The following is a 24,558-nucleotide window of genomic DNA, read 5'->3' as shown; positions in this document are numbered from 1 at the left end:
AACAGCAAATTAAATAATGCAGAAGAATGAATAAGTGATCTGGAAGATAGAATAACAGAAATCACCCAATCAGAACAGACAAATGAAAAAAATGAAAGCAACATACCGGATCAGTGGAATAGTATGAAGTGCACCAATCTATGTATAAAAGGAAACCCAAGAGGAGAAGAAAAAGGGAATCAAAAATACATTTGGAAGTCTCCCAGACCTAAAGTGGGAAACAGTTTTCAAGGGACCGGAAGCACAGAGGGTCCCAAAGATAAAGAGAGGATTCTAAAGGCAGCAGGAGAAAAACAAAGAGTCAGTTACAAAGAAACCTCCACAAGGCTATCAGCTGATTTCTCTACAGAACGGTCCAGGCTATAAGGGAGTGGCGAAATAAATTCAGAGTCCCAAAAGGGGAAAACCTTCCATCTAGGATACTCAACCCAGCAAGATGATCATTTGGAGCTCAAGGAGAGCGAACTTCGCAGATAAGCAAACACTAAAGGAATACAGTGATACTAAACCTATCCTAAAAGGAATAGTGAGAGGTCCTCTCTAAATAAAAAGAGAAGCAGGAGTCTATAGGAAAAGGAAATATGACAATAGGAAAGAGAAATCTATTAAAAGGACTAAAGATCACTTTAGATAAGCCAGTATATAGATTTAAAAAAATCAAAAAATTCTGTGAATGCGATTATAACTACAATGAACAGCAAAGGATAAACATGAAGATGTAAGGTAAGACTTAAAAATCACAAAATATGGGGGAGGGGAGTAAGGAAGTGTAGATCTTTGGGGATGTGTCTGAGTTTATATGATTACCAGTATAAAGCTAGTAGATACAGTTCTGGGTTAACATATTTAAGAACTAAGGTAACCACAAATCAAAAACAAGGAGTAGATTGGCCAAAACCAAACAGAAAGGAACTCAAGAATGAGACAAGAAAAAAACCATCAGGCCACAAAAGGGAAAATGAAAATTACAAAACAACACCAAAAAAGAAATCTAAAATTAACTGGAAAACAAGATTTTAATGGCAATAAATACATACTTTTCAGTAGTTACTTTAAATGTCAATGGACTAAATGCTCTGATCAAAAGACACAAAATGTCAGGTTGGATAATAAAAGAACTTACAGTAGGCTACCTATAAGAGATCCACTTTAGAGGGAAAGACAGAGATTGAAAGTGAGGGGATGGAAAAAGGTATTTGATACAAATGGAAACGACCAGAAAATGGAGGTCACAGTACTCATATCAGACAAAATAGGTGTTAAAAGCGATAGGGAATTCTTGGTGGTCCAGTGGTTAAGACTTTGTGCTTTCACTGCCATGGCCCTGGTTCAATCCCTGGTTCAGGAACGAAGATCCCACATGCTGCAACTACTGAGCCCATGTTCTCTAGAACCCGTGCTCTGGAATAAGGGTAGTCTGTGCATTGCAACATGAAGCCCTTGCACTGCAACTGGAGAAAGCTCATATGTGGCAATGAATACCCAGCACAGCCAGAAACAAAGTGAAAACCAAGTACTAACAGACACAAAGGGAGAAATTGATGGGAATGCAATAATAGTAGGAGACTTTAACACCCCACAGACATCAATAGACATATTTTCTAGACAGAAACATCAGTGAGGCAACAGAGATCCTAAATGACACAATAGAACAGTTAGACTTAATTGATAGCTACAGGACATTACATCCAAAAAAACGCCAGAATATACGTTCTTTGTAAGTATCCATGGACCATTCTCTAGGATAGACCACATACTTGGACACAGAACAAATCTCAACATGTTTAAGAGAACAGAAGTTATTTCAAGCATCTTTTCTGACCACAACTGCATGAAATTAGAAATCAACCACAGAAAGGGAAATGAGGAAAAAATGATTACACAGAGACTAAACAGTGTGCTACTAAAAAATCATCAATGGGTCAGAGATGAAATCAAAGAGAAAAAAAAATCCTAAACACAAAAGGCAGTGAAAACACAACCATACGAAGTCCATGGGTATAGCAGAAGCAGGTCTGAAAAGTTCATAGTCATACAGGCCCTTGTCAAAACAACAAGAAAAAACCCAAATAAACCTACCACCTAAAAGAATTAGAAAAAGAACAAACAAAACATGAAGTCAGAATAAAGATGAGAGGACATAAATAGAAATTAATAGGAAAAAAAGCAATAAAACCAAGAGTTGGGTTTTTTAAAAGGACAAAAATATTGATAAATCTCTAGTCAGGCTCACCAAGAAGAACAGAGAGAGGGCCCAAATGAAGTAAGAGAGGAGAAACAGCAACCGACACCTCAGAAATACAAAAAATGATTTGGAAAATACGAAAAGTCCAGTTCAGTCGCTTAGTCGTGTCCGACTGCGACCCCATGGACTGCAGCACGCCAGGCCTCCCTGTCCATCACCAACTCCTGTAGTCTGTACTCAAACTCATGTCCGTTGAGTCAGTGAGGCCATCTAATCATCTCATCCTCTGTTGTCCCCTTCTCCTTCTGTCTTCAATCTTTCCCAGCATCAGGGTCTTTTCAAATGAGTCAATTCTTCGCAGCAGGTGGCCAAAGTATTGGAGTTTCAGCTTCAGCATCAGTCCTTCCAGTAAATATTCAGGACTGATTTTCTTTAAGATGGACTGGTTGGATCTCCTTGCAGTCCAAGGGACTCTCAAGAGTCTTCTCTAATACCATAGTACAAAAGCATCAATTCTTCAGCACTAAGCTTTCTTTATAGTCCACTCTCACATCCATACACGAGTACTGGAAAAACCATAGCTTCGACTAGACAGACCTTTGTTGGCAAAGTGATGTCTCTGCTTTTTAATATGCTGTCTAGGTTGGTCATAACTTTTCTTCCAAGGAGCACGCATCTTTTAATTTCATGGCTGCAGTCACCACCTGCAGTGATTTTGGAGCCCCCCAAAATAAAGTCTGCCACTGTTTCCACTATTTTCCCTTCTATTTGCCATGATCTTTGTTTTCTAAATGTTCAACTTCAAGCCAAGTTTTTCACTCTCCTCTTTTACTTTCATCAAGAGGCTCTTTAGTTCTTCTGCTGCTTAGTCACTTCAGTCGTGTCCGACTCTGTGCGACCCCATAGACGGCAGCCCACCAGGCTCCCCCGTCCCTGGGATTCTCCAGGCAAGAACACTGTAGTGGGTTGCCATTTCCTTCTCCAATGCATGAAAAAGAAAAGTGAAAGGGAAGTCGCTCAGTCATGTCCTACTTTAGTTCTTCACTTTCTGCCATAAGGGTGTTGTCATCTGCATATCTGAGGTTTTTGATATTTCTGCCGGCAATCTTGATTCCAGTTTGTGCTTCATGCAGCCCAACGTTTCTCATGATGTACTCTGCATATAAGTTAAATAAGCATATGAAAGGTTACATACCGACAAAATGAACAATCTAGTATAAATGGAGAAGTTTTTAGATATATACAGCCCATCAGAACTGAATCAAAAAGAAACATAATTTGAATAGACCAGTCACTGGAGGTGAAATAGAATCTGTAATTTAAAAACTCACTTCATACATATAAAATAGATAACTAGTGAGAACCTGCTGTATGGCACAGGGAACTCAATACATTGTGGTGACTTAAATGGGACGGAAATTTTAAAAGAAGGGATGTGTGTATATATATGGGCTTCCCTGGTCGCTCAGCAGTAAAGAATTTGTCTGGAATGCCGGAGACCTGGGTTCGATCCCTGCGTTGGGAAGATCACCTGAAGTGGGGGGGGGGGGGATGGCAACCCACTTTAGTACTCTTGCCTAGAGAATCCCATGGACAGAGGAGTCTAGCAGGCTGCAGTCCATAGGGTCGCACAGAGTCAGACACAACTGAAGTGACTAAGCAGCAGCAGCAGCATGTGTTTATATAGATAATATAACTGATTCACCTGCTGTACAGCAGAAACTTCCAATAAAAATTAAAAAAAAAAAATCTCCCTGCAAACAAAAGTCCAAGACTGATGGCTTCACTGGAGAATTCTGCCAAACATACAAAGAACTTCATTAATCCTTCTCATACTCTTCCAGAAAACTGAGGGGAGGAAATACTTCCGATGTCAGTCTGTGAATGTACCATCACCCTGATACAAAATCCAGGTCAATACCAAAAACAATGACTGGCCAGTATCTTTGATGAATTCAAATGGAAAACTTTAAGCACAATATTAGCAAACCAAATCTAACAACACGCAAAAAAGATCATATGCCACAATCAAGTTGAATTTGTCCCAGGGTCCCTAGGATGGTTCAACACATGTGTCAGTCAACGTGATTAAACACATCAACAGAAGAAAAGGCCATGTGATCATCTCAAACAGATACAGAAAAAACTTTTGACTCTCACCAAAGTAGTTATGGAGGAAACATCTCAACATAATAAAAACCAATCTTGACAGACCTATAGCCAACGTAATGCTAAACGACGAGAAGCTGACAGCCTTCCTGTTAACTTGTGGAAGAAGACAAGGATACTGCTCTCATAACGTCTATTTAACAAAGTATTGGAACTCGTAGCCACAACAGTCAGACACAAAAAAGAAAGAAAAGGCATCCAGACTGGAAGGGAAGAGGTAGTAGTCATCATATGCAGATGACATGACTCTATATAGAAAACCCTAAAGACTCGATGCAAAAGCCACTCAAACTTATAAAGTGAATTCAGTAACATAGCAGGACACAAGATTAATACACAGAAATTGGTAGCATTTCTTGCAATGGCACCCCACTCCAGTACTCTTGCCTGGAAAATCCCATGGGTGGAGGAGCCTGGTAGGCTGCAGACCCGTGGGGTTGCTAGGAGTCGGACACGACTGAGCGACTTCACTTTCACTTTTCCCTTTCATGCACTGGAGAAGGAAATGGCAACCCACTCCAGTGTTCTTGCCTGGAGAATCCCAGGGACGGCGGAGCCTGGTGGGCTGCCGTCTATGGGGTCGCACAGAGTCGGACACAACTGAAGCAACTTAGCAGCAGCAGCAGCAGCTTTACGCTGAAATACCAGAAAGAGAAAGTAAAAATAGCTTATCAGCCTTTGGTTAAGGTCAAGGGTAGAAAGAGTAAAATCGTGCTTAAAATTGCATCAAAAAAAATTAAAACCTTAGGAATAGACCTGACTAGAGAGGTGAAAAATTTCTATGTTGAAAACTGCAATGCTGATAAAGGAAATCAAAGGTGATTCAAGGAAATGGAAAGATAACCCATGCTCTTGGAGTGAAAGAATTAATATAGTTAACATTGGCCATACTGCACAAAGCAATCTGTAGATTTAACGTGATCCCTATGAAATTACCCATGATGCTTTTCACAGAATGAGAACAAGTAATCCTAAAATTTGTATGAGAGCAAAAAGACCCAGAATTGCCAAAGCAATCCTGAGGGAAAAGAGCAAAGCTAGAGGCATAACCCTCCCAGGCTTCAGACGATGCTACAAAGCTACAGTAATCGAAACGGTGTGTGGTCTTCATGTGAAAAGAGACCTTTGGATCAGTGGGAGAGAATGGAGAGCCCAGAAATAAACCCACACACCTATGGTCCATTCACCTTTGAGAAAGGAGGCAAGAGTATACAATGGTGAGAAGACAGTCTCTTCAGCAAGTGGTGTTGGGACAGCTGGACAGTCAGTCACATGTAAATCAATGAAGTTAAAGCACACCTTCACACCATACACAAACACAAACTCAAAATGGCTTAAAAATGTAAATATAAGACACAGCACTATAAAACTCCTAGTAGAAAATACAGGCAAAACATTTATTGACACTGTTGTTCAGTCGCTCAGTCATGGCCAACTTTTCAACCACATGGTCTGCAGCATGCCAGGCTTCCCTGTCCTTCACTATCTCAGAGTTTGCTCAAATTCATGTCCATTTGTGGAATCTAAAAAATAATACAAATGAACTTATTTACAAAGCAGAAACAGATTCATAGATGTAGAAAACAAACTTATGGTTACCAGAGGGTAAGGGGGTGGAGGGATAAGTTAAGAGTTGGGTGTTAGCAGATATACAATACCATAGGTAAAGCAAATATGGAATTATTATGTAGCAGAGGGAACTGTGTTCAGTATCTTGTAATAGTGAAATATCTTGTGAGAACCAGAAAAGAATATATACATGTATAACTTAATCTCTTTACTATGCTTCTAAAACTAACACAAGATTGTAGTTAAATTTTTAAAATAGGTAAAAAACAAAACAGTCATAAAAGCAATAGATACCAGCCTTAAACCTTTTGTAAAACATAAACCTGTGTTTGTTCACCAGCCATTGGGTGGCTGGCCAACGCCTTTTCTTAGGGGCTTGCTCCGCGGAGTCTTGTAGTGGTTTTATTTGGAAGTTCTAGCCAAGACGCGTCATTTGTGATTTCCTGTTGTCAAGTGGAGCAAGAACATAGAGGCTGCAGGGACCTTCCTGATCACCCCCAATCTTTCGTAATTGTCTGGCCCACCTTGTTTGGGTGCAATCTTTTGAAGACAATCTACCTTTATTGAGTATTGCCAAAGCATACCAAATGTGTTTTCAGAGGGAGCTATTTTTTGTGGCTTTTGTATTTCTTTCATTAGTTAGTAGTAGTATTTCTTTATGTAATTTGAACATTGTATAAATTGCTACCACAGCAGTATTCAGAGAGAGAGTCAACCACAGCTATGACGTGTAGGGCAGGCCCCACTGATTCTGGGCCCGCTGCAGGTCAGTGGGGGGAGCGCAAGCATGTAGCACCCCCACCTGCTGGCTTCCAGTGCCCCAGCCTCCATTTGACCCCCAGTGTGGTTTGCAGAGGCCTGAGTGACGTTCCTGACTGGTAGAGGTGGGTTGGGTTGAGAGGTCCCGTACAGGTGAGTGAGCCCATCTGCTCTGGGGCAGAGGAGGGGAGAGGGCCTCCAGGGAGCGGGCTGTTGGGTGGGAGGTGACAGGTGCTCGTGGTTACCAGGCAGGAGGGCAGGGTGCGTCCTGAGTGGTGGGCGCCCCCTTTGTGGTGTGCTGCCAGCTCAGGGAGGTCCAGAGCCAGCCCTGTTGTCTGTCGTGTGATGTCCACCTGCCTGCAACCCCGGGAGCTTCTGCAGGGACCCCCTCACGGGGCCGAGCACAAGCCCTGGAGACCAGGCTGGATGCTCGGCCGGGGCCCTTCATCACTGCACAGGGTGGGAGTGATTCTACTTTGAGGCCTCAGCGCTCCTTCAACCCCTCTCCCAGGGCCACCACAGTCCGGTACAAAGGGAGGAACCTGCGAATCAAAGCACCTATGTGCCGCGCCCTGAAGAGACTCTGTGACCCCGAGGGTACGTCGGATGCAACTCTGCTGGGGTGGGCCAGGCTGGGCGTTGAGGGCTTGCTCCTGTCGGGTAGGCTTGCTGGGCAGCTGCGTTTGGTGATTTCCAGTCTGAGCTGGAAAAGTCCCGTGGCGGCCGAGCCTGGGTGATCTGCTCCTGTACCGCAGCTCCAGGCACAGGGGTGTGTCCACTCAGGCGTCCAGTCCAGCTCTGAAGCCCCAGCCGTCCTGAAATGGTGCATCAGAGGTGTCAGGGCGAGTCTCCTGTGGCCGGGCCAAGGGTCTGGCACAGCGAGTATGCGGTGGCTGTGGCAAATGGAGAGCCGCTCCTCGTCCTACCTACCCCCCCTAACTTTCCCCAGGGCTGCTTGCCCCTCCTCCTCTCTGGGCACCTTAGCAGTCTGGCCAAGAGCTTTGCCTTATCATAGAGGTCCGTCTGTGCCCAGACAGGCTCTAAAGCCCCTTCCTGTCGCAGGCCTGAGTGATGAAGAGGACCAGAAGCCAGTGCGCCTGCCCCTGAGAGTTCCTGTGGAGCTGCAGCCACGGAATAACCACGCCTGGGCCCGCGTGCAGAGTCTTGCCCAGAACCCACGGCTCAGGTGAGGTGCTCGATGTTTGGAGGGGGCGAGCTGCAAGGGACAGGCCTAGAGGGGCCCCTAGGGGAGCAGCAGCCGCCCCCCGGTGCCTCAGCGTGGGGTCCTCAGACTCCTGGGCTGCGTTTGCGTTGCCGGCTGGGGTTTTGCGGGCTGAGAGTGGGTGTGAACGCATCGTGTGGTCACAGGCCGACAGCTTCAGGGTCTTCCCTCCTCTTTCCCTGAGACTCGCTCCCTTTTTTCTCCTGCCATGTCCCTGATGTGTGTCTGGCTATGCACCGGGCACCCAGGGATGGGTCATTCTCCAGTTCTCGTTATTTTGTAGATTAACGGTGAGTTCTTTTAAGGGCCCAGTTCAGGGCATTGGGCACCTTCACAGTGTTGTACAGCCGTGACCTCTCTCTAGTTCCAGAAATTTTCACCCCCAAGAAGAAACCCCATGCCTACCTAACACTCACTCCCCATCCCCCCCACCCCTTCCCCAGGCCCCACTGGCCGCCCTACACTGGTCCTTCTAGATTCACCTGTGCTGGACATTTCACATCAACAGAACTGTACATGGGCCCTTTCTGTCTGACCTCTCTCAGTGAGCATCGTGGTTTCAGGGCTCATCTGTGTCGTAGCCTGTGTCAGGACTTCATTCCTCCCATACGTATTTTTATTTTCTTGGGCTTCATTAAGGCTGGACCCACTGTTTGACCCATGAAGGAGCTGGTAGGAGAGAAGGGCCGTTGTGCCAGGCCCTGTCCTGGTTGAGGCCTCGTCCTGTAAAGGGTGCTTGGGTTCTTTTACTCTTTCTTGCAGTTTCACGTGGGCCTCCAGTTTTCTTAGTTTAAAGGGTTGATGTTAGAAAAGGATCCAGTGGCTCTGCAGGGACGCTGTGGCTCGGGCCTCGAGAGTTGGGCATCGTCTTGCTGCCACAGCCTCCAGGACTCCCAGAAGGCCCTGTGTGTCCCAGCCCCTGCCTCTGTCTCGTTCTGTGCAGGATGATTGTGGAGCTACATCGGAAGGTCTCCAGCCTCATTGAGTTCCTGAAGCAGAAGTGGGCACTTCATGAAGTGCGAATCGTATCTTTTTCTTACTGAAGCAACCCCCAGACCCCATAGCACCTGCTGCCTGAGACTTGGGGGGCGTCTCCTCCTCAGTCCTGGCTTGGCATCAGAGCCCTGGAGTGTAGCAGTTGGGCCGTGGGGTGGTGTGGAACAGAACTAAAACCCACAGCCCTTTGTCCTCTGGGCTTGAGGTCTGAGCCCCTTTGTGGCTTCCTTGTGGCGTGAGAACTCTTGTCACAACAGCCCTCCACGCCTGAATGGCTGCCGTGTGGCCCACGGGCTGTGGCCAAGGCACCCCTGCCAGCAGGTTGAGGGAAATGACTGAGGTCAGATCTCCATCTTCATGTTCTGCGCGGTCCCCAGCTCAGAGGGCGGGTGATGAGGGTGGGGCCCCTACAGAAGGAAGTGCCTGTCCTGTCTCCCTGAGGCCCAGTGGCCTGGGGGCTCAAGTTGCCACGGGTGGATCCTTGACGGTGCCCTCAGCGGAAGACGCTGGAGGAGCAGCAGCTGCAGGACTCGTTCGCAGAGCCATCGCAGGAGAAAGTGGCGCTGCACTTGTTCCCGGGCGAGAACTGCACCCTGACGCCGCTGCCGGGTGTGGCCCGTGTGGTACACTCCAAGGCCTTCTGCACGGTGCACTGGCAGGAGGGCGGCCGGTGCAAGCAGAGTGCCAAGGACACCCACGCGCTGCCCCCAGCCCAGATCCTGGGCATCCAGAGCGGGCAGGGCACGGCCAGGGGCCAGCTGAAGTGCCCGAGGGCCGGTTCTGAGGCCAAGGCCGGGGGGCGGCCCCCTCCCTCCGCTGACGCCTCACAGAGCTCTGGGGAGAGTTCCCCAGAAAGTGCCCCTGGGGAGGGAGCTGCCGCAAGTTTCAGCAGCCCAGACGCCTCCGACAGGCTTCCCGCCGGGCTGCAGGATGCCGGGGGACGGCTTGAGAAGACCCCAACGGCCGCTGCTGCAGAGGGTGGGGACGGCCCCACCCAAGGGCCGGGAGCGGCAGCGTGTGCCTGCAGCCAGCTCCCAGATCTGGAGGACGAGCTGTCCCTGCTGGACCCCTTCCCTCGCTACATGAAGTCCTGCCAGGATCTTATCATTCCCGAGCAGGGCCGCCATGTGGACCCTCGGCCTGCGGCCTGGCCCTCCCCGGAGGCCCGTAGCTCGGAGGGGGCCCACCTCACGCGGGCCAGGGCCCTGTCCCCTGTCCGTGGCCCACCTGGCCCAGAGCCTCAGCCCAGCCCCGGGCTCCAGCTGGATGTCTGCACTAAAGACTTGGTGGACGTGCCTGCAGAGGAGCCCCAGGAGAAGGTGAGCCCCTCAGACCCTCTGCCTCAGGGTCAGCCAGCCGCCAAGCCTCCAAAGGACGTCCCAGCCAGCCGGCTGGCCCAGCAGCTGCGCGAGGAGGGCTGGAACCTGCAGACCTCCGAGAGCCTCACGCTGGCTGAAGTCTACCTCATGATGGGCAAGCCCAGCAAGTTGCAGCTGGAGTACGACTGGCTGGCGGTGCTGGGCCCAGAGGCCCCAGGCCCCCACGCAGGCCCCCCGCCCGCCACCTTCCACAAACAGCGCCTCCTCAGCTGCCTCTTGAAGCTCATCTCCACCGAGGTCAATCCCCAGCTGGTAAGTGGAGTCCAGAGAGGAGGGTTCGGCTTCGGAGCAGGTGGTCGGGGCCCAGAGGCTCCACAGAGGAGGTGGTCCGGGGCTGGCCTGTGGTTCCCTGGGGTGGGCTGCACGGGGTGGGCAGCCGGGGCCCTGGTGCCCTGTGGTGCAGGCCCTCATCCTGTCCCACGGGGCTCACACAGGCTGCACTGTGCCAGCTGTAGGGAGGGCCCTGTGCCTGAGCATGTGGGCCACAGGGATGAGCCTTGGACAGGGGTGCGGGGGCAGCGTGGCCTGGAGCTGGGAGCAGGGCAGGTTTCAGTGTGCTTGGGAGAGGCCATCGTGGAAGGACAGTGGGGGCACAGCTGAGGTGCAGGGAGCAGAGCTAGGTGGGGGCTGGGCTGGATGGAGTGTGCCCCGGAGACCTGGTGGGCAGCTGCCTGGGAGGTGGCTGGTTGGAGTGGTCTGGGGTTCCTTGCCAGGCTCCTGCTTGGGGGGCAGTGGCTGCGATGGCCCTGGGAAGGGGCGCCCTGCCAGGTGGGCCTTGCTGAGGCCAGCGAGCAGAGTCCCCACGTGGGCCAGAAGAGTCTCCTGGCAGGAGAGCAGTGGTGCTGGGGGCCGGGGTGGTGAAGTCACAGGGCTTGTTGAGCGAAAGGGGTGCCTGTGTGGTGGGGGCCTGGGCACTCAATGGTAGCTGGGCCGGCAGAGGCTGTGGCCTCAGGCAGGCCCACGAAACCCCTGAGGTGGAGGTTTTGACTCAGCAGAGGGCTCTTCGGCTGTGCTTGTGTTTAGCTTTAGAAATTACTCTTGCGTTTCCTTTCTCTGACTCACAATCAGAAGAGGCTTTAAGAAGGTGAGCCCCTGCAGCTTGCCGCTCGGCATCCCCTCCTGTCTCTGTGGGGGACAGCCTGTCTGTGCCATCATGGCAGTGAAGGCAGAGGGCTCCCAGAGGACAGCGGCTGTTTCCCTGGGGGCCTGGGACACTGACCGTGTGTCATGGCGTGTGATCTCTGGCCCTCTGCCGTCCCTCCACACTCAAGTGTGTTTCTGTGCCTCCACCCCGGGCACTTGCTCCAGAAGCATCGTCCATGTGCTGAGTTGGCCCATGTGCCGAGTTGGCCCGTGTCCCAGCCTGTTTCTGTCCCAGGCTCCAGAGGTGAACACTGGCTCCACAGCCTCCGTGAGGCCTGCCCAGGAGGAGCAGTCAACAACGCCGCCAGGAAAGGTGGTGACGGTCAGCTCCCGCAGCCCGCGCTGCCCCCGAAACCAGGCTGCCCTCCGCCACAGCAAGGCCTTCTCGCCCAGCTCCGTACCTTGCTCCTCAGGTGAGGCTCGGATGGCCACATGCGGCGCTGGGCCTGCAGGGGCCTGGGGCTCCACTGTGTTGGCCACAGGCTGGTGGATGGTGTGCGGGTACAGAAATCACCGCCGCCTCATGGGGAGGGGGCGAGCAGGGCCCAGCACAAAAGCCCTGGGGTACTGGATGTGGGAGCTGACGAGATGTGGGGGACCCTGGCCAGTCTGTTCACCTTGGGGAACCTGCCTTCTGAGGTCACCAGGAGCCTCTGTGTCCTGCTGAACAGGTGGCTTAGAGCCTGAGGAGGGCTGGTTCTTTATGAGTCTTACAAAGGCTGCTTTTCTTTTCCTGTGAAATAATAGAATACTGAGGCCTTCAGTTAAGGGATTCCCCAACAGCTGAACACAAATCTTGGAAAGCAAGACAGGCTTACCTGCTGGTCTACAGTTGTGTCTGGGAAGTGATTTAAGTTCAGGGTCTTTTATTCGGTTATGTGGCACATAAAAGCCCAGGACAGACAAAACCCGTTTCCCTAAGGCGTTGATTTACTTATTATTTTTATTAAAAAAAATATATTGTCATGGCTGGAATTGTTCATTCTGCGTGAATTTTAAAGAATGAAGCTGGTGGAGTGTCAGGTCCCCTTCTGCTGTCCATGTTTTCTGTTTCCTTCCTGGTGTTGGTCCTTTTCCTGGGGGTGGCCGCCTGTGGGGCAGCCACAGACTCTGAGCCCATTGTCCTCAGGGCAGAGGCATGTTCATCAGAGGTGAAACCGGGTGGTGCCAGCGGGTAGGCTGTATGATCTTCTCCACTTTCTCTCTGGGCTTACAGTTTTGTGATTCTGTGAACTCTTAAATATCCACATTTTTTCCTGGATTGAGGATATTTCTGGCTCAAGGCACCTGCAGTGCTAGAATCCTGACAGGCACTGGGAAGATACGGTCTCTGGACTCAGTGTGTGTCGATTCAGCCTCAAAGATTTGCAAATAAAGAACAAAGGGGACCCATCTCTTCCATGAAATAAGCTGCAGCAGTGTCTGTGATGAAAACAGTGAGCAGAGTCCCCAAATGTTGTTGTTCAGTTGCTCAGTCATGGCCGACTTTTGCGACCCCTTGGACTGTAGCCCGCCAGGCTCCTCTGTCCATGGGATTCTCTAGGCAAGAATACTGGAGTGGGTGACCATTTCCTCCTCCAGGGGATCGTCTGACCCAGAAGTCGAAACTGCATCTCTTAAGTCTCCTGCATGGGCAGGCAGATTCTTTACTGCCATGCCATCTGGGAAGCCCGGAGTCCCCAAAGAGTAGTTCGTAAATATTTTGTCCTTTTATTTTTGGGTCTGTTTTCTGTATAATCAGACTAAGACTAAGGATCAGCGGACCATGGTCCACAGCTTGCTGGTTGTAAATAAAGTTGTAAATAAAGTTTTATTTTATTTACATGGCCACTGGCTCACAGGTTGTCTGTGGCTGCTTTTGTGCTGAGTTCAGCAGAGACCGTGTGCTCAAGGCTGACTTGTCTGGCTGTGTCCAGAGAGCATTTGCTGACCTCTGATCTAGACTGGATGACTTGGAAGGTGCATCTGCCCTTCCACTGAGGTCAGTGGAGGTCAAGGAAAGCTCTGATGTGCTTACTTGGTGAGGACCAGAATTTCAGGGAGAGAAGGAGAAAAGCAGCTTCTTATAGGACGGAGATACAGGAGATTTCTTTCAAGGACAGCGGATAGGGTCGTCAAGGATTCCTTTCTGATTTTCTTCCTGGTGGATGCCCTTCTGCACTGGTGGCGTTGCTTGGGGAGCACCACTGTCATCTCCCTCTCCATCTCTAGGTCTGAGAAACCCTCCGAGGCCCCTCTTGGTGGCCAGTCCCACCAGCACGGGCAGCAGTGACTCAGATGGTGGCCTTTTTGCCATCCCAACAACATTGCCGCCCAACAGCCGGCATGGGAAGCTCTTCTTTCCCAACAAGGAGACAGAGCTGACGTTCCGGCAGCACCTGAGCTCCATCAGTGTAAGTGGGGCCCCGCCTGGCTGCTGGGCTGCCCGGGCACGGACAGGGCACACTCAGGTCAGCACTGTCTCCCCGCAGATGCAGTCAGACTTCTTCCTGCCAAAGCCCAGGAAGCTGCGGAACCGGCACCTGCGGAAGCCGCTGGTGGTTCAGGTCAGCGCCCCACCCACCCACCCTCGTGAGGTGCCCCGCCCACCCGCCCACTGCCCTGAGGGCCGGCCCATCCCTCTGGCCAGGATGCTCAGGACACGCTGGGGTCCTGTGTCTCAGCGTTCCATGTGAAGTGGGGAAGTCCTTTCCCTTTCCTCCTCCTTACTAATAATGCGGATAAATAGAGTAGTCACAGCGATTGTAACTGTATCTAAAAATAAAGGCAGTCTCAGCACAGCATGAAAACTGCTTACAAGAAAAGACAAAGTTCTAGGGATTTGGGTTCCAAGAATGTCTGAGATTGGGCTATATTTGAGGCTCTCAGAACGTCTATTTATAAACACGTAGTCAATGGAAGCAGTTGGCAAGGTTTATGGGTCAGCCAGAGGCCAGACCTCTCCTAGGCTCGTCGTCATGAAGCTGGGAGCACCCGTGGATGTGGCCTGCAGACCCACGGGGAGAGCTGGGTGTGAGAGGCACGGGAGAAAGGGGGTATTTTTACGTGGAGGTGGAAAGATGAAGGAGGTGACACTGAAAGAACTGTAGGCTTGGAAGTGGATGAATGTTTGTGAATTAATGCATAGTTCTCCTTTTACTAGACACAGAAATCTGTTCCTCTCTTGGAATTAATTTATTTAGGAATCAGGGATTGCATCACAGACCTCAGAAAGGAAGATGTATTCCAAATGCGCCATGTTTTTTGTGCAGCCTGATTTAACATTGGGGCACTTAATTTTTAGTGTATTTGGTTAAATACATAGACCCTCCACCCTGGAGAGGGAGCACACTTCTGGCTTGGAGGATGCTGCAGCCCAGTATCTCAGCCAGGACGCCTTTACGGCCTGCGCGTGGCTATTTTGTGTTGTTTGTCAACAGCTTTACTGATACTTAGGAAGCCTGGCCGTTTAAAGCGTACCGTTCGGGGTTTTTAGTATAGTCATGGGGTTGTGCAGCCACCCTGCTGTGTCATCCCAGAACCTTCTCATGCCCCAAACAGAACCCCGACCTGTTACCTGCACTGCCCCCTCCCAACTCTGGAGCCATTTCCTGTCTCTTGGGAGCTGCCTGTTCTGGGCATTTCACGTAAATGGAATCACACTTCATTTGTGGTTCTTTCACTTAATGGTTTTTGTAAAAGTTTTGCTGGCACATGGCCCTGGTCCCTCATTTCCCTGCTGTGCATGGCTGCTTTCACAGCACCAGGGTGGACACAAGTAGCTATAACAGAGACCACGCGGCCAGAGCCTGCAGGGTCTCTTGCCTGGCCCTTTCAAAGAGGCGCAAGGCTGGCCAGGGATCCTGGGCCTCTTACCTTGTGTACAGTCAGCGCACCAGCTCAAGGCGCCTGGCAGAGCCCAGGGAGGCCCCCCTGTGCACCCAGAGCTATAGTGCCTCCAGCCTCCCTGGCTGACACACACTGTCAGCGTTTCACATTGACAGCCGGCAGCGTCAACAGTGAGCCTGCTTCTCGCAGCCAGTGGTGGTTACTCTGCCTGTTTTCCCTCCACAGAGAACGCTGCTTCCAAGGCCATCTGAAAACCAGTCCCACAACGTCTGCTCCTTCTCCATCCTGTCGAATTCCTCCGTGACCGGTGGGCACCACGGCTCCTCAGGAAGCTTTCCTTTCCTCACAGCCCCGACTTGGGAAATCACAGGCGTCCATCCCTGTGGCTCTCTGAGTTACCTTCCAGGCTTTTCTGGGTCCACTCTGTCAATGCACGCAGGGGGTGCAGCAGCAGTGGGCCCAGGCAGTGGTGTGGGCAGGCAGGTGTGGACTGCTGATCAGTGGTTTGCAGGCAGTTTCCTCCCCAGGTGGGCTCACATGGCCCTGGATGGGGTGCTGTGCTCAGTTCATTTTAGAGAAGGGTCTCTTGTCCACCCTGTCCATGATGTCTTCAGGCATTTAATGGGATACATGAGTCCATAGGGTGCATGACTCATGCTCCGTGCTCCCCCAAGCTCAGTGGGTCCCCTGCTCTTTGAAGTGAATCTTATGTAGTGAGATTCCTTCAGTGAAGCATGTATTCCATGCTTTATCCTCTCGGTCTTCATTTGCAAAGGCCCAGATAGCAGTCAATGGCTTTTTCTCACGCCTACTTTTCAATGGCAGAATGCCTGCCAGGAAGGAGCCAGGTGGAAGAGACAGAATTTTGGCCCTAGGTCTGAGGCTCTGACCACCTCAGAGGAACCTGTGGCTCAGCTCGGGGAACAGCCACCCTTAAAGGGCTATTCCTGGGGATGACAGCCGTGACCACAGCCATTCAACAGCCCCCAGGAGGCGCAGTGGTGCCACTGTCACACGTAACAGTGCTTTCTGCCCATTGGGGCCCTATGTGACTGCTGACTTCCCCACGTTGGCAAGTGTTTGGACGTTCAGTGGTTTCCAGCTTGGCTCAGCTCTGTGGTCGGGACCGTGGCCATGGAGGAGACTGGCTGGGAGGGGGAGTGTGTACAGCCCTGCTGCATGCCCAGCAGCTGTTGGCTTGTGCGGCTGATGGATCTGCCTCCGCTCTCATCCTCACAGGGAGAGGCTCCTTCCGCCCCGTCCAGTCCTCCCTGGCCAAAGCAGCTGTGTCCCGGCCGATCGTGCCCAAGGTCCTCCCCCCGCAGGCCACGGGTTCCCTGGCCAGTAAGTCTGAGACTCGGCCTGACATGCACACGAGGCCTGCATGTGGGGGTTCCCTCCGTGCGGGTGTCGGGTGTCACGAGAGCAGAGGCTTGCATGTTGCTCTGTCTCCAGGTGCTATCGACCTAGCAGCTAAAAGTGCTGGCATCATCCCCGGGAGCCCCTTGCCGGTCCTGGACACGGATGGCTTGTCCGGCATCGCCCCGCTGTCTTCAGATGAGGTGACAGTGGCCGTCACGGGGCCGGACTCCACCGGCCCCCACCAGAATGGCGACCCCCTCCCCACCGTAGGGGTGAGCCTGTGTAGAGAGCTTCTCCCAGCTGCCACCACCTCCAGGGGTGGCACATCAGGGTCCAGTCCCTGAGAGTCACAGCCACAGGCCGAGGTGGTGTTGGACTCCAGCTCTGCCTGGCTTGAGGCGGTCACTGAACAGGGAGGCCGAGGCCTAAGTGAGGCCATGTGGCACAGTGGGCGAGCCGTGGACTGAGGCAGAGTGGGTGACGAGCCCAGGACTCCCTGCTGTTGGGGCGCTGCCTTGGCCCCCTGCTCTGCAGGCACCGTGCCCCTCCTGCCCCAGTTGAGGGCGGCCCCTTAGGACCGCAGAGCCAGCCCTGCCTGGGTACCATGAGCTCGACCTCTTGCTGTGGCGAGTTGGCCGTGGACTGACAAATGGTCTTCAGTTTGGGGAGGTACAGAGGGGCACGTTCTGAGAGCAGTGGGCTTTCTTGCCCCCCAGGGAGCGGTTTCCATCCTTCACTCTGTGTTCTGCCTGTGAGGAGCTGTGGGCTGGAGTGGCTCTCTCCCAGGAGCCTGGTACCGGCTAGCCAGCGCTCACCGGCATGTTCCTTGTGTTGCTGTAGGCCACAAGCGACCCATTCATCAGCGTCCCCTCGAGGCAGGAACCAGTGGCCGACGGTTTCCAGGTAGAGTGTACTGCTGACTGCTGAGCAAAGTAGCTCCCCCACGCCCCGTGGAGCGCCAGGTCCTAGCTTGTGGTCCTGCTCGTGGGCCCGGACTTCCTCCTGGCAATGCCCGGTGGCCGTGCCTCCCTGCACCTGCCTCGATCATGCACACATGGCTCCCGTCTCAGGCTGCCAACTTCCTTCTGCAAGCTGGCTGATAGAGACACAATTCTGCAGGGACTTAAGTTTTCTGGGCCAGGGAGAAGAGTTCGTCAGCTGGGGGTGGAAGCAGATCCAGGCCACCTTGGCCCGGCCTCTCAACTCTGCGGTCCTCAAGGGTTCCAGGGGGCGGTGATTCCCCAGGAGTGTTCCCTGGTGGAAGACTGCATAGCGGCTGGGGTCTCTGCCTCTCTTGCTGTCCTCGTCCTCAGTCACTACTCTGCGGGGCCCGGTTAGCTTTTGTTCCTCTATACGACTGTCTGTTCCATCGTGTCTCAACAGTGCCTGTCTCCACAGAACCCACCCGTTCTCTCTTTGTCTGAGCTGTCCAAGGCCTCTGTCCACAACGGGCTCTCCACACCACTGCCCCCATCGGAGGCCTCCAGCACCCGGCTCTCCCCACCTAATGTCTCTGCTCTGCTAGACATCTCACTGCCCGGCCCACCTGAGGACGTGCTCTCGCAGGGAGAGCCTGCCACACACATCAGTGACTCCATCATTGAGATCGCCATCAGCTCTGGCCAGTATGGTGAGCCACAGGCGCCTCTGCCAGCCTCCCAGACTCGGTTCCCTCGGGGAACTGACTGCTGCCTCTGGGCACCTTGCTGTCCAGCTCAGCTCTCCTTCTGGTCGTTCAGCCTCAGCACCTGTGAGGCACCACCAGCCTTGGTGGGGGCAGCCCTGGCAGACAAGGCCTGTGTGGGCGGGGCCTGAGCCATGGTGGTCTGGAGGGACTGCCCGGGCTTTGGGATACAGGGGGGCTGACGTGGCGTCTCTGGCCTGGGGATCAGACAGGCCATCTCCTCACCAGCTCTGAACTGGGGTGATGCCTGCTGGCTGGCAGGTTCTAGGAAGGGTTGGGCTGGTATGTGTGGGCTTTGGCTCCCCAGCTCCCAGAGATGGCGCCACAGAAGGCAGTGTGGTCGGCACCTGCTGCTCAAGTCCAGCCATGGATTCAGAGCTGAGTTAGCAGCTGGCAGCACGTCACCATGGGCTAGCGACTGACCCCTTTGAGCCTGTTCCCCTCCCTGGGGCGTTGGGGACACCAGGCACCTTGCAGGGCTGTTGTTGGCAGTAGCAAGGGATTCAGGTGCCACCCTCAGCACGGGGCCCGCCTCTGTTGTGGCCAGTGTCCGTGTCTGATGATGGGCGCATGTCCCTGGTGTTGGGGGGCCCTAGTGGGGTCCTGAGCCTCTCAGTTCAGCTGCACATGCCGTGCCTCCTCAGCTATTCACCCCACATGGTGTCTGACCCCAAACTTTGGTCGACAGGTGAAGGAGTCCCTCTCTCTCCAGCAAAACTGAATGGCAGCGACAGTTCCAAGAGCCTGCCCTCCCCATCCAGCAGTCCCCAGCCAGACTGGATCGCCTCTCCCACCCACGACCCCCAGTGGTGCCCTAGCGACCCCACGGACTCGTCACTCAGCAGCTTGTTTGGTGAGTCTGGGGGCACCGGGATGCGGAGAGCTGGCATCTGGACACCCCTGGCACTGGGTGCTTGTTTGTCAGGAAGGAGGTGTTAGGAGAAGACCCGCCAGCTTCCATCTCCTACCCAGAAGTGCTCCCATGGCAGGTCTGGGACCTGCACACTTTGCATTTGTAGAGAGTGGCCAGGGTGTGCACCCAGCTCAGAGCGGAGCAGGCTGGACCCTGGCAAGTCGGGTCAGCACCAGGTAGGGCGCGACACCTGGCAGCCCAGCCCGGGGGCTCTGGTTTGGGTGGCATTGGGGAGCCAGTCCTCTCCGTGAGTTTCTTGCTTAGAAAGTCACAGGGAGCAGTGCAGACCCCACATCAAACAGTAATCATGAGACTCGAAAACAAGCTCACATGGAAAGTGGGGGTGGTGACCACACCGTGGGACATGGTGACACGTCCCTGGACTGCAGCGGACCCTCCAGGGCCCACCATGGGAGGAAGAGTAGGTGCAGCCTGACGCCTCCATCCGGAGCACCGTGCATGTGTGAGCAGCGAGATGCCCGATGGGTCCAGGCCCAGCGGCTCAGGCCTCTCCCTCCTCCGTGCAGCGAGCTTCATCTCCCCGGAGAAGAGCCGAAAGATGCTGCCCACCCCTGTCGGGACCAGCAGCGGCACTTCCTTGCTGGGCCCCAGCCTGCTGGACGGGAACTCACGAGACTCCTTTGTGTCCCGGTCCCTGGCCGACGTTGCTGAGGTGAGCACCTGGCCTCACCCAGAGTCTGAGCACTGGCCCCCACCCAAGATTTGCTAGGCCCCTGCAGCCGATCTGCAGGAAGAAACCAGTGCAGAATGCTAAGTGGGGCCTCTCTGGGGCCAGGCCCTGAGCGGACGGGTCAGAGCCCCATCCTCACGGGGCCAACTGTCCGGTCCAGCCGGGACTGGCTCTGCCCACAGGACCCTGTCCTGACGCTGGAGGCCCCGCTGTACACTCGGGTCTCCTCCACTCTGTCTCACTTGCTGTCTCCTCCACCATCTTTCCTGTTTCTCGAACAGCTGGCTGCTCCCACAGGGCCTCTGCACCTGCTGTTTCTTCTCGCAGGAATGCTTCCCTCAGGTCTTCACACGACTCATTCCCGCACTTCAGCACACACCCTGCCTCAGAACGCCTGTGTCATGCACACCTATGCAAACTCCCTCCTCCACTTGCACCTCCTCCAGGCAGCCTTGGAGTAGAACCAAGCTACCACCCCCTCTCTGCCTCTCTGGCCACTGATCGTCCTCCCAGAAGTCTCGTGTGGGTGGGGGACCTGCCGCTCTGACCCGACAGCCGGTCAGTGGCACTTGTTCACAGTGATGACCCTGAGGTTGTGCCTGGAGCTCGGGGTCGGGTGGTGTGGCCCCTGGGGGTACATGCACTGCAGTCCGGCTGTGGTGTCCAGCTCCCTGCTGACAGGCCTCCCCGTCCCCGCCCGCAGGTTGTGGACTCGCAGCTGGTGTGCATGATGAACGAGAACAGTGTCGATTACATCTCCCGGTTCAACGACCTGGCCCAGGAGCTGTCCATCGCTGAGCCCGGCCGCCGCGAGGCTCTGTTTGATGGTGGGGGAGGCGGTGCCCCAGTCACTGACCTGTCCCAGTGACGGCACCTCGCGGTGGGGGCAGCTGGGGGCTGCGAGGACGGGGGACAGGGTTGGTGCTCCTCAAGTGTCCGGGGGAACTGTCTTCAGATGGGAGAAAACACAGGTCAAGTTGGGACTCCCTGGAGACAGTCTGAGCAGAGGCATCTCTGCACCCAGGATGCATGACGTGCAGAGAGCCCCGTCCTGCCGGCCAAGGAGCGGGGCCAGGATGTGCAGAGTCCGGCAGGGCCAGCATCAGCTGTGGCTGTGGCGTCGAGCCACCCGTGGCAGGGGCATGGGTCAGGGTCTGTACGGTGCCCATACTTCCACCTTGGTGGTTGTGTTGGACGTTTAGGGGTTGTCTTTTCAAGAGGAAGGAGTGTTGGGCCTGGCTCTTGTCCTTCTGGCTTGGGGAGCTGTGACCTCCTGCTCTCTGCAGGGAGGCTTCATGCCATTGCTGCCATCTCTGGCAAACCCTTGCCATGCTCCGGTGGTCCTCTCTGCAGCTGGAGGACAGCTGGGTGTGGCCTGGCTCTGCCTGGTGGGGTCTGCACCGTGACACAGCGGACACTGCAGGGGCCACTCCAGTCACAGGGCAGCAGAGGATCCCGGGCAGCGTGGTGAGGGCTGTCTCTCCAGAAATCCTGGTCCCACCTAGCACTTCCCTCATCTGGGCTTTTTGTCCTGACTGACTCAACAGGACGGGGAAGAGAATCATGTCTTCTGTGGGCTGTGTGAACTTTCTGCTAAGCTGGTCAGAAAATGTTTTTCTTGTATTTTAAGAATTAGACATTGGAGACGTTGGAAGATAGGGTCCCTGTTCAGTTAGTTTCTTCCCTGCATCCATCTGCAGGTTTCTTCTCGGTGACCTGAGACGTTGTTTCTCTCACTGGGGGGGATCCCTGAGCGCTCGTTTGACTACGGATTAGACCTTCCTGATGACCTTGACTCTCTGACACCTTCCTCCCTGGTGTATTGGACAGATGCCCTTTGCGGGGGAAGTTCTCTCCTCCTCTTGCTGACGTCAGTGCAGAGTATGCCCAGGTGCACATAGTCAGTCCTTTGCGTGCACTTTGCCTCATGGTCTCCTGTTTCTTGTCCTCCTTTCTGTCCCTTCTGGGAATCTGTAGGGCTGACGTCAAGCGGGGTCAGAGTGCGCCGAGCCCACCTCCCTTTGGCGTGCTCCTGTGCCTTCTCGGGTGACCAGCAGGGCGACCAGTGCCCAAGCTTTCCCCGGAGTGGAGCTAATGGGGCTCCTCTGCCTTCTCGGCCACGGTGGGCCCGAGGCGCAGACCACCCTCCAGGCACACCCCTGTGGGCAGGCGCCAGTGCTGTGGGTGTTGGGCTCCCAACCCATCCGCTGCCCACCCTCCACCTGGCAGCCGCAGTCAGTGTGGCTTCTTGAATCTGGCCCAGCCCACCCGTTTTTGTTTGTCCCCTCGCCTCCCCGCAGCTCGCTGTGGACTGGCAGCCTTCCCAGCCAACCTGGCCTCTCCTCTGGTTCCTCCCCTGCCCTTGAGAAGAGTTGACCCCACCTCCTCCCCAGCTCCCTCCTGCCTCTCGAGCTTTCCCAGAGGAAAAGCCTGTGTGGGCAGCTACTCTGGGCTCTTGAGGAGAGAGTCCCAAGCCCCTGGAGGTCTGAAAGAAAGGGGCGTGGCACCACTTTGTGAGGGAAGACAGCAGTGTTTGAGTCCACAGTCTCTAAATTAGCTTGTGTTTTGTGATCAGTGTATCAGCTTCCTGAAGTTAGCACCTTATCGAGCCAAACAAGATCAGTAGGTCTGTCTCTGGGCATCCGACACTGCTAGATCTACAGTGGGTTGGGCGGAGGTTAGGCCACTACCAGCTTTCTCCTTTCCCCACTGTCTGGGACCAGCGATGCCAAGTCACGTTACTGCACCCATGCTGGGGGCAGTGCCCAGTGGCAGCATGCACTGTGCTAGGGACCATAGAGGCCCCAGGCTGTTCATCCATCAGGGGACACCCCGAGGCGGTCTGGTGGGGAGGTCGGTACCTGTCACCTGGGGATGTCTAGCATAAGGAAAACCCTGGAGGTTTGGATCAGCCTTTGTCAGCCCTTTACTCAGCAGCACCTCCCGCCTACGTCTCTCGCATAGACTCCGTGTGGGGGTAGCCGACTGGCCAGTGTCATGCAGTGGGGAGGTGGGTTGCCGAGGTGAGAATTGACTCTTCTCACCTGTGAAGCTGACATGATTACAGAGAACGCTGCTTCTCTAGCAACCAGACAGGTGTGTTTGCTTGCTGTAATAAGGGAAAATGGTGTCATATGTAGCATTAAGATATTGGATGCATTTTCTCCCAGCCTAAATAATTATATATGTATGCATATATAATAAGCAACTGTTACATTCAAGGCTGGAATTTTTCAAAAGACTCAAGTGGAGAAGCCTCCCACTTCAGCATCTCCTTCTGCCTTTGCAGTGGAAGGTGTGATCGTCTGTCTGCACTTGTGGCTTCCTTTGTGCGTTGAAATATGTTGTGATTAAGACCAGGTCAGTCTCTCAGAAAAGCCTTTTGTCTCATCACAGACGTCATCGGGGAATCTTTCTGCTGACTCATCTCCCCTAAAGAGTGAGACTGAACAGCCCCGTCTCTAGGCAGTTGTTTTTGTCTTGATTCTTCATTGTGAATACTCAGTGATGAGCAGTCCATTCTTCAGAAGGTAGAGAGGCCAGCTGACGGTCCCCTGTGTCTCCTGGGTGTAGAGTACTTGCTCAGGGCGGAGGGATATTTGGAACCCTTTCATGGGCTGATCCACTAGCTTTCCCACATCAGTCTTGTTCTCCATTCTGTACCGCAGCCTCATTACTGGTGGTGTCGCTTCAGTTTAATAGCATCTTTAACTCAATTACACCACTGAATCCAAACATGTGCAAAGAAAGGCCATGGAATAAAAAACACTTGAAACAAATGGGAGAAGGAAACCAGCAGTTGCTTTTTCTTTCTCACGTTGAAATCTATCCCAGATGCATTTAGGAGGAAATATGGCACTTTGGTCTTAAAAAAAGAAAAACCCAGAGCAAACCTTTCCTAACTGTCAAAACTCCTAACTCTGCAGTACCTTGTATGTCGTATGAGGGGAGCAAGTCCTGGAAGCACTATAGCAGCCTGCCTTGCTGTTCTGTCGCAGGATAGCCTGCTCCCGGGCTTCTGGGAAGCAGAGATTATTGCTGTTTCTTCTAATGATCGTTAAGCCATATCACCTAAAGTTTTCGGCTTGTTTGAGATGTGAATTTGTTTTATAGATTATAAATAATACAGTGTATGTATAAAGCAGAATGCCTGTCCTTCCTGATTATTTTTTGTACCATATTGTAAATTATATTATTTATTCTTTACCAATTTGGGGAATAAAAGGTGTTTGGTTATTTAATATAATAAACAAAAGCTGTTAAACTTCTTATGTTTAAATTTCCAGTTGAACTTGTAAATCTTTTTATTATTGTGCATAAATACAGTACTAATACTTGGTCTAATAATTACTGTTTCTGCTTTTTTCTTTTTAACTGTGCACTCTGCAAACAACCCAAGTGGCCATCATCCGGTGCGATCTCAGAGGAATCGATGGACTGTCCACAGTGTAATTTAGAAACAACACCGCTGAATGTGTTTTTTTTTTTTCCAACCAGGAATCAGCTGCAGGCTTTATCCCTTGCTTGCCGTTTCTTAGTGTTCTTGCCCCCATGACGTGCAGGACAGAGGAACTGCTGTTTTGTTTCCTTTAGCCGCGTATCCACGTGCCATTGACTAGCTCGCGAAAACCAGTCTGGACCGTGCCCATCGCTCCTCG

The 24,558-nt window shown here is 53.1% G+C and overlaps 1 protein-coding gene across 5 annotated transcripts in view; it reads left to right on the top strand.

Moving 5' to 3' along the window:
* Positions 1 to 24,247, top strand: part of CRAMP1 (cramped chromatin regulator 1) — a 45,475-nt gene extending 21,228 nt beyond the window's left edge. For 2 of the 5 annotated variants that reach the window (XM_081555572.1, XM_081555571.1), the window contains exons 7-21: positions 7,194 to 7,279; positions 7,745 to 7,868; positions 8,848 to 8,929; positions 9,398 to 10,531; positions 11,658 to 11,835; positions 13,634 to 13,815; positions 13,894 to 13,968; positions 15,476 to 15,557; positions 16,490 to 16,594; positions 16,706 to 16,812; positions 17,453 to 17,515; positions 18,011 to 18,242; positions 18,985 to 19,149; positions 19,737 to 19,882; positions 20,604 to 24,247. In XM_081555572.1, coding sequence (XP_081411698.1) covers positions 7,194 to 7,279; positions 7,745 to 7,868; positions 8,848 to 8,929; positions 9,398 to 10,531; positions 11,658 to 11,835; positions 13,634 to 13,815; positions 13,894 to 13,968; positions 15,476 to 15,557; positions 16,490 to 16,594; positions 16,706 to 16,812; positions 17,453 to 17,515; positions 18,011 to 18,242; positions 18,985 to 19,149; positions 19,737 to 19,882; positions 20,604 to 20,768 — 2,926 coding nt within the window. In that variant the 3' untranslated portion in view covers positions 20,769 to 24,247. Of the gene's footprint in view, positions 1 to 7,193; positions 7,280 to 7,744; positions 7,869 to 8,847; positions 8,930 to 9,397; positions 10,532 to 11,657; positions 11,836 to 13,633; positions 13,816 to 13,893; positions 13,969 to 15,475; positions 15,558 to 16,489; positions 16,595 to 16,705; positions 16,885 to 17,452; positions 17,516 to 17,995; positions 18,243 to 18,984; positions 19,150 to 19,736; positions 19,883 to 20,603 lie in introns of all 5 variants that reach the window. The other 3 variants (XM_081555570.1, XM_081555568.1, XM_081555569.1) reach the window with 2 other exon arrangements.
* The last annotated feature ends 311 nt before the right edge of the window (positions 24,248 to 24,558 follow it).

This window comes from Giraffa tippelskirchi, chromosome 13 (assembly GCF_054371585.1).
Source record: "Giraffa tippelskirchi isolate mGirTip1 chromosome 13, T2T-mGirTip1v1.2.pri, whole genome shotgun sequence".
In the NCBI taxonomy this organism is placed as follows: domain Eukaryota; kingdom Metazoa; phylum Chordata; class Mammalia; order Artiodactyla; family Giraffidae; genus Giraffa; species Giraffa tippelskirchi.
This window is presented reverse-complemented; position numbering and strand designations above follow the sequence as displayed.